We start from the raw sequence: 11,536 nt of genomic DNA on the forward strand, positions 1-11,536 counted from the left end.
CTCACAGAGACACAAAGAACACCTTGAACACAATGTAGCTATGGTTACCAGAATTTTTTTTTTCTGTAAATCACAAGTCATTATATGCTTTTGTTTCCATTGTTTATTTCTGCTCACAATATTGCCAAATCAGTTGGAAGAATAAAAATGGTCTAACTTATTTTTCATCATTTATTTTTCTTCCCTCCCTCCACAGGTATCACTACAGTTCTGACTATGACAACTCTAAGTACAATTGCCAGGAAATCCTTACCTAAGGTTTCTTATGTGACTGCGATGGATCTCTTTGTTTCTGTTTGTTTCATTTTTGTTTTTGCAGCTTTGATGGAGTATGGTACCTTGCATTATTTTACCAGCAACAAAAAAGTTAAGACTACTAGAGAAAGAAAGCTAAAAAATAAGGCCTCGGTATGTTAAAAAATAAATTCTATTTTATAAGCAACAATTTACTGTTAGAGATACTCTTTTGAGTTCTCATGTTATACTTTCTTAGACTGATAATGGTTGCTAGTGGTACCTTGACAAAAGATTAAAAAAAATATTAAGATGAAACTGGAATACCTAACATTGCCCACCAGCAAAAGTATTCTTATATTTTTCCCTAGAAAAGACTTTTGGATCACCTTTGTAAAGAGTGGCTATTATGCTGTGAAATTTTCCAAAAGTAGTAAATTCTTTGTACCTAAAAATTATTTAAACTCTCTCTTTGAATCTATTTTTGTGATAGGATTTGGACTTCTTACACTGGTACCCCACAAAATTAACTTAATTTTTAGAGATAAAGATCTCTCTTTAATGTTAGTATTCAGCTGTGTTTGAAAGACATAGCTTTCTATGTCATAGAAAAGATATCTGTTTGGCTTTTGTATATTTGTACTCACTTACTCCCCCTTCCTAAGCATATATCTACCTTAACTTACATCACATCAAGTTGATAAATTAGAATTAACTCTACTGATTCTAAAATACTTAAGTATTGGATGATTAACTATAATTTCTTTTTATAATGGCAATTATAACAACCTTAAAGTAATATCTAACACTGAGTATTCCAGGAACTCCTTTATATGCATAATTTCATTTATGCTCATAGGCACCTTATATATACAAGTTCAGTAATTTGCACAAGGACAAACTTAGGAAGTGAAGGATCCAAGACTCAAACCCAGGTCTTTTATGGTGACAGAGGTCAAGCTTGTAATCCTTCCTTTATGTTGCCTGTTTTCATAGGACTCAGAAAAGTAAACATCTTTTTCTCCAATATTAACAAAAAAGACACTTCATTGCTAATTCCAATAAATGCTTTTAAAGCAGATTTTTTCCAAACTACCAACATACTTGAGAACTCTATAAAACTGTTATGCATGAGTGGCAAGCTTGTAAACCTACCATAGCATGTACATAATGAGGCATGGGATTTTTCATGTTATGTTCTAAATTTGTAAGTTCTAGGATTCAATACTTTTTCTGCCTTCCCCCATTTTTCATTAGTTCCTTATAAAACTTTACCATACTTTTAAATTATATTTTACTTTTTATGTTATACTCCAAGGACCAAAGCCTTGTGTATTTGGTTCCAGATTCCCACAATATCCCAAGGAAGGAGAGCACATTGCTGGTGGTACACATTTCAGAACTTACATGGTAGAATTAACATGTGACTCTCTCAACTTGACATGATTTTAGCTTATCCATAGGATTTATTATGGCCTCTGAGTGGACAAAGCATCAGGGGGCAATGATTTCAACTTTAAAATCCATTTGCTAATTTTTTAGGTAAAGAAAAACACAGGTTTTCTACTATCTTCCTTTAATCCAAGCCAAACATCCTCTCTGGATTTTCCATTTCATCATTTACTCATCCACAGCTATGCTTGATTACTACCTTGACAATTTTATTTTTGGAAATTGTGAATGAAAATGTTTAGAATAAAAATAATTAACATTATAAGCCAGACAATGTACAATCTCACATGGATTCTAGAATTTCATTCTAAGAATATGTAATATAGGTACTAATATTATCTAAGGCTACTCAAACAATAAGTGGCTATTGTAGGACTACAGATAATCAGTTTGACTCCAGCTCATGTGCTCTCAACCACATTACCAGATGTCTCATTTACTCAGGAAGCTGAAACTTTGGAGTATGAGCTTTAAAATTATGACGTTCATTTAATCATTCATTCATCAAATATTAATTAAGGACATCCATGTTCTAGGCACTGTTCTAGAATAGTTATTTAGGAAAAAAAAATGTCTGTATGTTGAGTATTTAAAACTTAGCACCAAACCCAAGAAGCAAAATATTAAAGATGAAAATTTAAGGAATAAAAAATAAATGAGAGCTTTGAAGCATTAAATTGCAAATATCAAAAGTTAAATTGACATGTAATTGACTACCTTGGTAAGAAAAATATTTTTAGAGCCGTCCAAAATAAAATTCTATAGTAGTTTCTTTCTGTTCAGTTATGTGCTTCGTGAGCTTTTTCAATACAAAATGACACTTTAAGTGAAAAATTGGATCAGTAATCAAATCTGACTCCCTGCCTAGTTCAGTGTTTAGCCATATGGTCCTGCCAATCAGGTAAATCAGAGCACACTTTTATAAAGAATAGGTAGCTCTGCTTGCTGTTGTCTCAAAATATTCTATTTAAGGGCTTTGTGGAATCTGTGTTTTTCTTCTGTTCCAGCCAGGAGGATCAAATGCAAGCCTAGACCCAGAAATCTTGCAGCATCTTGCCTTTACACTTGTTTTAATTGTTTGTGAGTTTATCTTCATTCTCTTTCTCTCTCTCTCTCTCTCTCTCTCTCTCTCCCTCCCTATTTCTCTATCTCTCTGTCCTTCCATCTGCCGACTTTATTTTATAGGCTCAAAATTCTGAGTTGTTTAAAATCCAGCATTTCCCTTTTCTTCACCAAATTATTTATGGCAATAGTCCAGGACCAAAGATCTTGCCTAGAGTCACTGAAAAGTCAACATGTCTGTTATAAAAAGAAACTAAAATCCCCTTCTTGACATCTCTCTGACTGCTTAGCTGAGAATCCCAGAAAACTCCAATTTATTTTACTCAGGAAGAGATGATATTTGAACACAATAGATTTTTAGCTTCAATGACCCCTCTAAGAAAAATATAAATTAATAAAGATGCTTTCTACCTTACTCTCCACATGATATATTGGACCTTTTCTCTCTTTCTCTTTCTTGCTCTCTCTCTCCACCTCCCTTCCTCCCTCCCTTCTTCTCCCCCTCCCTCCTTCCTTCCTTCCTTCCTTCTTTCCATTATCTCTTTCTTCCTTCTGTCCTTTACTTATGTCCATATTTCTTTATTTCTTTCTCCTTTATTTTTTATTGTGACTGTCAGGGACATTTTGACTTGGTCCATATTACCATCCAATATATTTTATTGGGTTTTTATTTCTGCTCATTAAGAATATGATTCAGGTGTGTTTGTATCAATATCTATTTTCAAGAGAATCTGGTAAGTTAACTATGTTGAAGTATAGAATCAAGATCCTTATGAAACATGTAAAGATCTCAGAAAAGCAATAGTAGTAAACCAGCTAACTAAAGAGTAGTTCTTGTTGAAACTCAAATAGCCCATTGATGATAAAAAAAATCTCAGAAAACCATGTTATACCTACATCAGGAGCCTGATCTACCCATTTGAGGTAGAACTTATTTGTAATCTCTCAACTGGTTAAAATGTTAAATGAAGGAAGTTTATTTCACCAGCCATGAACAAGGCACTATGAAGAGAATAATGACAGAATGTGTTCTCTGCTTTCAGGGATCTTTGAATCTAGTTGTGGAAAAATACATTAGAAATGTAAATGTAAGATAATAAAGTACAGTACAAATAACAGTCCAATATAAAAATCAAAAGTAGATAAAGACACTATAAGGAAGTAGCAGTTAGGTGACTGGTTTCAAATACCTTTTTGGCAGCAAAATATTTTCTATGATAGATATAAGTTAAGAATATTTAAAGATGTTCTTATTGAAATAGAGATAGGTACCACAAAGTCTGAACTAAGTGGCCTGTCCTATGCACAGAGGAAATCTTGAGACATCATGTAATATGGTCTGTGAAGCACTAACAAGCACATAGTGTTGAGAAGAGGCTATGTCATTGTGAGCCAACAGTGCAGTGGGTGGCCTTTTTTCATTTCATTGTAAATAATTTATTCAAAATGTATGTAAACTAACTCTTCCAAAGGGAATTTGATAGAGAAAATTACAAAGAAAGCATGGCATCATTGAAGTAGTTCTTTAAAGAATAAGTTGCAGTTTTCAGGAAAACAAATTATCAAGAATATTTAAGAGAGAAGGAACCATGTAAGCCAAGTTGAGGCATACATATAAGAATAAAAAGTAGATTTGTATATTTCTCAGGCTTTTCGTCTAATACAATAGCCACTAGCCATATGGCTAGGTTGATTTAAATTAATTAAAGTCAACCAAAATTTAAAATTTAGTATCTTAGTAACATTAGTCACATTTCAAGTGCTTCATAGCTACATGTAACTAGTGGCTACCATATTGAACAATACTGATACAGAACACTTCAAGCATTGCAAAAACTTCTCTTGGACAGTGTTATAGAAAAGAGGAATCTTAGGAAAGAAAATACCCAAGTTGAGGGTAGAAAAGTGGTTTATTGCCGAGACGTGGAAAGTCTCCAGTACCATGTTAAGAAATTTCGATTTTGCACTGTCAGCACTGATAAGCCATGCATGTTTTTAAGCAAGATGGCATATTTGCTTCTATGTTTTTGAAAGATAATTGTAAGTAGCATGGAGTATATACTTGAATGGCAAAAGAAGCAAGGAGATAAAGACTATTGCAGTAGTTCAATAAGTCATATATTACCGAGAGCGGAATTAGGGTATTGGAGTGGAAATAATGTGTGGAAGGTTTTGTTTTCTGTTTCTTGTTTGTTTGTTTTTGCCCACAATACCCAACCATAACCTTTTCTTCACACACAAAAAAATATCGTATTTTAAGCCAGTGCATATCTATATGAATAAACATTCTTCTACGTTTCAGAGCACAAAAATAATGAAAAGATGAATCAATACAGTTTCACAAATTATAAACCTTCTTTCCTGTAATGGTAATTGGCAAAGTTCCTAAGAAGGATTATTTGATATTGGTGAAATGTGAAATACAGTGAGAAGTTTACTTGTGCATGGTTGAAACAAATGAACAAATCAAACTATACAAATGTGCAAGTGAGAATACAATTCTCTGCTTCACAGCCTTGGTACCAACCCTCAGAATTTTTTTTTTTAACTTTCTATTTTTTACTTTCCTCTGATAATTATTTCCATTAACTTCTAATTCTTGGAGTACCAAAATTGACAGCTCAGAATCACCAAAATCCACCTCATGTCTATTTTTAAACATTGATGTAGATTTTGTAATTTTTGAAATTCTGACTGATAAATAACTGGGATTTTGTGAAAGTTGATAGGAGAAAATCTGTGCTTAGTTTGGCATTCTCATGTGCCACTTTTTGAATGAGAAATTAATAGTGATATTAGTCAATATTTCATAGTATCAATAACATGACCTAATAATGTTTGCTAATCATATTGCTAATACTTAATATTCTTAATTATATTAGTATATGATCTAAATAGTTATTATTATTATTGGTCTTGGTGCTTAAAATATATTTTGTATATTTAACTATACAATTAACCTATAAGTAAGAGTATTTAATATATAACCAAACACATATGTCTCTTTAATAGTGAGAATGGGATGGATTTCTCAAAATGTTAAGTTCAGCTATTCTTAGTGACTTTTTTAAATAACAAAAAAGTGGCATATTCTCAAAACTACATCATTTGAAGTAAAAGGAAATTTTATTCCATTGTGTTGTTTCTTTTTATGTCATTTAAATGGATCTATTTTATGTTTTCAATGTTTGCTATTTGGGGGTCAGCAGGATTTTTATTTGAGAAATTGTAAGGTGGGTTTTGCTGTTGTACTTCAGATAAATAAGGCATATAATGTTTATATCCTTCCAATTAATTTTTCAGTGGTGTCCAAGGTCACAAATGTGTCGAAAGTATTTTATTTTACTGATACTGTGTCAGCTCTTTGGCTATTTTTCTCAATACATATAAAATTCATTCCTAGTCACATTCAACGTTCAATAAAGCATAGTTTCTTTCAATTTATGAATTAGTGGCGCTTTGGGGGAGGCAGCAGGAAACTAGAAAATTGTCAATCTAAATTGTCACTGCAATAAGAAGCTCTCCATGATTTTGACCACCAGGGATTGGTCCATGTTTTAAATGAACCATTTGCAGTTTTTCTCCATTTTTGTGCACTTTAATGTTTAATCATACCTCTAATGCACAATTGATATCTTCTAACAAACACACCATTTTCCCATTTATGGCAGTTCTGAATGATATATGGAATGTGTTTATGCCATGTAACATTGAAATTGTGGACTAACAAACTTGCATTTTAACCACTTTTCACTTTGGTTAACATTGGAACATATGTTATTTAAGTATTAAGTAACAAGAAAATGAAAAACAATTTGCCTCATTTTTATACATTAATTTAGTGCTCCACTAAAATTTAGGAGTCTGTTCGAGTATCTCCAAGTGTCAATCTCAAAAGATGTCATTAACATGTAATAATATACTGCCTCTGTTTTTCATGATATATCTAGGCAAGTGAAGTCATGCATTTGTGTTTAGGGCATTGCTTCTTATCTTCAGGCTGCACATTTTGTTCCTAATATGGATGTTATGACTTGTGTGATGGTTTTATCTTTTTAAAATATCACTAAATGTGATTATTTGCTTCTCTTTGCATCTACTGAATGTTTAATATGTAGTGGGTCAGATTCTATGTTTCTTTTTAGAAATGAAATGGGTTTGAATATAGGTCCAAATTTTTTAAAATTGTCATTTTTGTCTTTAATTTTTAAAATCTTTCTCATACAATGTTTAATTTTGATGGCTTTGAGATTTATTTATTTCAAAATTTAGGATGAAAAAATTTTATAAACATTTTCATTAAAATTTAAAATCAGGATAAAACAATTGTTATAATCTCAGCATTGTATTCAGTGTTTACATAATGACACCACTGATTATAATAAATTGTGAGATTCACATTTTAAAATAATCCCTGAAATATGTGGAAGTCCTGAGAGATGAAGAGTTACTAGAAAGGGCAATCTTCACTCATATTTTACTTGCCATTTTATTCAAGCGTTCATTAATGTATTTCTTTCCAGGAACATTTTTGATGAGGTCCAAGTTTTTGTTGTTGTTATTATTGTTATTATTGCTTGTTTTAGCACATATTTTATAGTCCATTATGATATATCCTCTCCAGGAATCAACAGTAGCAATGACAATTACAACACTATTATCAATTGGCAAGGGAATACTTGCTAGGTTTCAAATATTTCGTTTGGTGTTTTATGTATATCATCTCATTTAATCATCAAACAGATCTATGTACTGTTATTGTGGCTTTGGTATGGCAAAAGACACAGACACAAAAGAGCAGTGACATTTCCTGTTCAAAGTTACAGGACTCTACTGGGCAGAGCTGGAATTTCAGCCTAAGTGATTGCTTTAATATTCCACAGTATCCTGGCCATGCTCAATCTTTTATATTTTTAAAAATTCTTCTTATTATTTAAGTATTATTCAGAACATGGTATCATCAAGAGTTAGTTTGATATGTGTCCCAAAAAATCTTGGTAAAAATAAGAGCAGAACTTTGGTAGAATTAGCAGAATTTTGAATACCAGTTGTTCCCCAACCTGAAATTTTACCTCCTGCACATTCTATCTCCCAAATATGATGCTTTGTGCCTATCCACAACTCCAGACCTCATCTTTTTTATTCATTCATAGCTCCTCATAGTTTTCTGCTTTATCAGAATGTCATCTTTACTATTTGTTCTCATTATTACTAAAATAAAGTACAGAATATAACCATAGCAAACCAACACATGTTTATAGAATTGTAAATGTTTTACTGTAAAATATCATAGAAAAATATAGTTTCTTCTCATTTTAGAATTAGATTCATGGTTAACAATAATTCAGTAGAACAACTTTCTAAAGGTATAAAATATATTTAATTTTGAGTGTTTTGTTCCCTGCAAAATCTTTGGAATGTAAAATAATATTTTTATGTGCTACAAGGTAAATTATAATCTAAAAACATGTTACAATTGGGTATTCATTTGATTTTTGGAAAATAAGATTATTTTTACTGCGTGTCAGTCTCTCAGAGTTTGCCTTGAGGGGACAAATTGATCGTTTTTATGATTTTTTTTCTCAAAACTCATTTATTATTTTACTCAGATGTCTTCTGGACTCCATCCAGGATCTACTCTCATTCCAATGAATAGCCTTTCTCTGCCGCAAGAAGATGATTATGGGTACCAGTGTTTGGAGGGCAAAGATTGTGCCAGCTTCTTCTGTTGCTTTGAAGACTGCAGAACAGGATCATGGAGGGAAGGGAGGATACATATACGCATTGCCAAAATTGATTCCTATTCTCGAATATTTTTCCCAACAGCTTTTGCCCTGTTCAATCTGGTTTACTGGGTTGGCTATCTTTACTTATAAATTCTACTTACTAGGCAAAACTCATAAGAAGTATGACTAAATCCAATATAATCGACTGTCCTTCAATAACATGAAGTTTAAATTTAAAATGCAGAGAAACCAATGGTTAAAATGTGAATAGTTATTTTAACTATTTTACAGCTTTCTTAGGTAAAGTAGCAGCTTTCAGATTAATATACGTAAATTTATGTAAAACAGATTAGTTTCAAAATTCAGTATATTAAAATAGTATTATATATTTGTACTTTAATTTTCTTTATTTTTACATATATCCATTATGATTTTGAATTTATAAGTTCTGTGATTCATATTTCAAATATGGAATAATTTTAATATATATTTTATTTAAACATAACCTATCGTTTGTAATGGTAGCTTAATCTAATGCCTAATATTTATGTAATATGTTTTTGCTTAGAAAATATTGTTAATGTGATTTTTTTTTGCTTTTTATTTTTATGCTCTGTTTGGAATAGAGCTAGTTGAAAACATATGAAACATATGAAAACAACGATTTCATTGGATTGACTTCCAAGAAACTTTATTCCCAAAAAGAAATTAATTTTTTTTTTAATTTTTTTATTATTTAAAAAAGAAAAGACCATTTTACCTTATCTTTGATCCAGTTTATTTCCTGATGAAACATTAAATAAAACTCCAGTTATATCTAGGTTTGGTGATTTACAAACTAAGATGGAAACCATCAAAGTAATTTAAATACAAGGTGAAAAAAAATGAAGAATATTACATTTAACCATTTTATTCTCTGCCGCAAACGTTTATGAAGAATGAAGAGATTATCACTGAAGTGTTTAGATCTACCGACCCTGAAATTAAATACAGAAAGAACTGACTTTTTCTTAACCCTCTACAAAAATGTTACATTCCTTAAATTAACCAAAAACATTGAGGAACAGGGCTTGTATTTGCTCATTGTGGCTAAAGAATTATTATCTAGCAAATTGATTTGAAATGCATATTGAGGATATGGTCTTAATTACCTACTATTAACATTTTTCAGACCAGAAATGTTCTGGAAACACAGTCTTAGGCTTGTGTTCTGTATCACCTTTTCCAGTTCCTAAATTTGGACTTGGTCAGCTTTACGACTTTGTTATCAATTTTAATGATATTCTCTTTTCTTAGAAGATGTGAGCAGGCACAAAAATCATGTTAAAGGTGGAGTTCTGTTAGAGGCAACTCTAAAGAAGATGAGTGTGTGGAGCTCTCTCAATTCTGAGAGGAACAAAAATAGTCTTACTATAGTTTAAAGCCTGTTGCTTAATAGTTTCCAAAATGTCTGTTTTGTTAAGAGGCGAGATAAATTTAGGCTTTAATTAATCTATTCCTGTAACTAGTTGGGCATATCAACTATTTATAAGAACTCCCTATTCATTCACCATTACCTAAATATCTGTAAAATCACCAGAGTGATCTTGAAGATAGCCTTTAAAAATTGTTTCCATTGTCAAGAGCAACTATCAGGATGAATAATTTTGTGATCAAGGCCTATCTTATGGTATGTGGAGGAAGCTATCACCTGTGCGCCTGACACCACGTGGATAGTGAATACATGTGTATGCTTTGGCATGGTTATACTTATGTTTTTAGAATATATAGTGTTTTTTTTAATCTAAATATGTTTCATTATGTATCCAGCACCTACATCTGAACTTTCTCACTTTGCTTATAAATCTTGGAAAAACGTAAGCATGAATTAAATGATATTGCCCAAATATCCACCGACACTCCTTTTTTCTGAATGGAGAGCCAAATTCAACTTTGGCCATGTATATATTCACTTACAAAGTGCTCATGCATTCATTGTTATAACGTTGAGTATTGATGGATATTCTTAACGTAAACATTCATTTAATGATAAATGAAAAATGAAGTACCAATGAAGAATAAATCATTTCACTAAAATGTATCATGGCTATTTCCATGTTTTAAGCTATAGCCTGCTCATTATCATGGAGGCAGCTTTAATTCTGGGATTCTTTCAAGTCTATCAGCATGACCCTATTTTAAAATTCTTAAAAATGCTTAATACTAATAGCTTTGATTTTCTCACTGGTGTTCCATTAACTTGGCTTTAAATGTTGACAGTATTTACAAGAGGAAATAAAATATGATATGATGACAAAAATATGACAGATGCTTTCTATATACATTCATTGTATATATCATCAAAACTAGTGCTTTGTTTTCAAAGCCAGTGGCATTTTGAACAGTTCTGTTTAAACAAGCAGATCAGAAAGGGAAGTGTGTAAAAATCTTATTATTTCTCAAAATGAGAATGAAAAGGTGAAAATGCAGTTAGATTATTTTTACAAGAAATCAAGTAGAGCTTACTTTCAAAGTGTATGCAGTCTAATCCCTGTTTCTCTCTTCTTTCAAGTATTAGTTTTATCATCTTGAGAAATAATTTTTTTAAAATCCTCCTCTTTCTCCAGGTGAGTTATATCTTAATTTTATTGGATTCACTGGTACTTGTGTTTCCTGACAGATTTAAATGTTTTTAACACTAATATAGACTAAAAAAGTGGATAAAGATGAGGGGAGAGATAATTAGTACAAAGGGACTTAGAATAATTTGGAAAAGTGTTAATTCACATCGAGCCATCCTATAAATATCTGACCAGGATCTAGAAGTATCAAGAAGGGAAATTGTGACTAGCATGATTTTATTCTCTTGGGTTTACAATTGCATGATAATATTTTATCTATTCTTGAATTGCATAGATAGACTCAATTGAAATCAATTCCTAAAAGGCCAAGTAGTTTCTAGGAAAAAAAAAAAAAAAAAAAAGAACCTAGATTTCCTGAGAATTCAGTAGGGAAAGGGCAAAATTAAAAAATAAATCTAACTAAATATAAAGTGTTAATGTAAGCAGAAATTAGATAATTCA

The 11,536-nt window shown here is 31.4% G+C and overlaps 1 protein-coding gene across 1 annotated transcript in view; it reads left to right on the plus strand.

Moving 5' to 3' along the window:
* Nucleotides 1-11,162, plus strand: part of GABRG1 (gamma-aminobutyric acid type A receptor subunit gamma1) — a 69,873-nt gene extending 58,711 nt beyond the window's left edge. Inside the window, exons 8-9 of the mRNA XM_024132003.1 lie at nucleotides 197-408; nucleotides 8,358-11,162. Coding sequence (XP_023987771.1) covers nucleotides 197-408; nucleotides 8,358-8,624 — 479 coding nt within the window. The 3' untranslated portion in view covers nucleotides 8,625-11,162. The remainder of the gene's footprint in view (nucleotides 1-196; nucleotides 409-8,357) is intronic.
* The last annotated feature ends 374 nt before the right edge of the window (nucleotides 11,163-11,536 follow it).

The sequence above is a fragment of the Physeter macrocephalus genome, chromosome 7 (assembly GCF_002837175.3).
Source record: "Physeter macrocephalus isolate SW-GA chromosome 7, ASM283717v5, whole genome shotgun sequence".
In the NCBI taxonomy this organism is placed as follows: Eukaryota; Metazoa; Chordata; class Mammalia; order Artiodactyla; family Physeteridae; genus Physeter; species Physeter macrocephalus.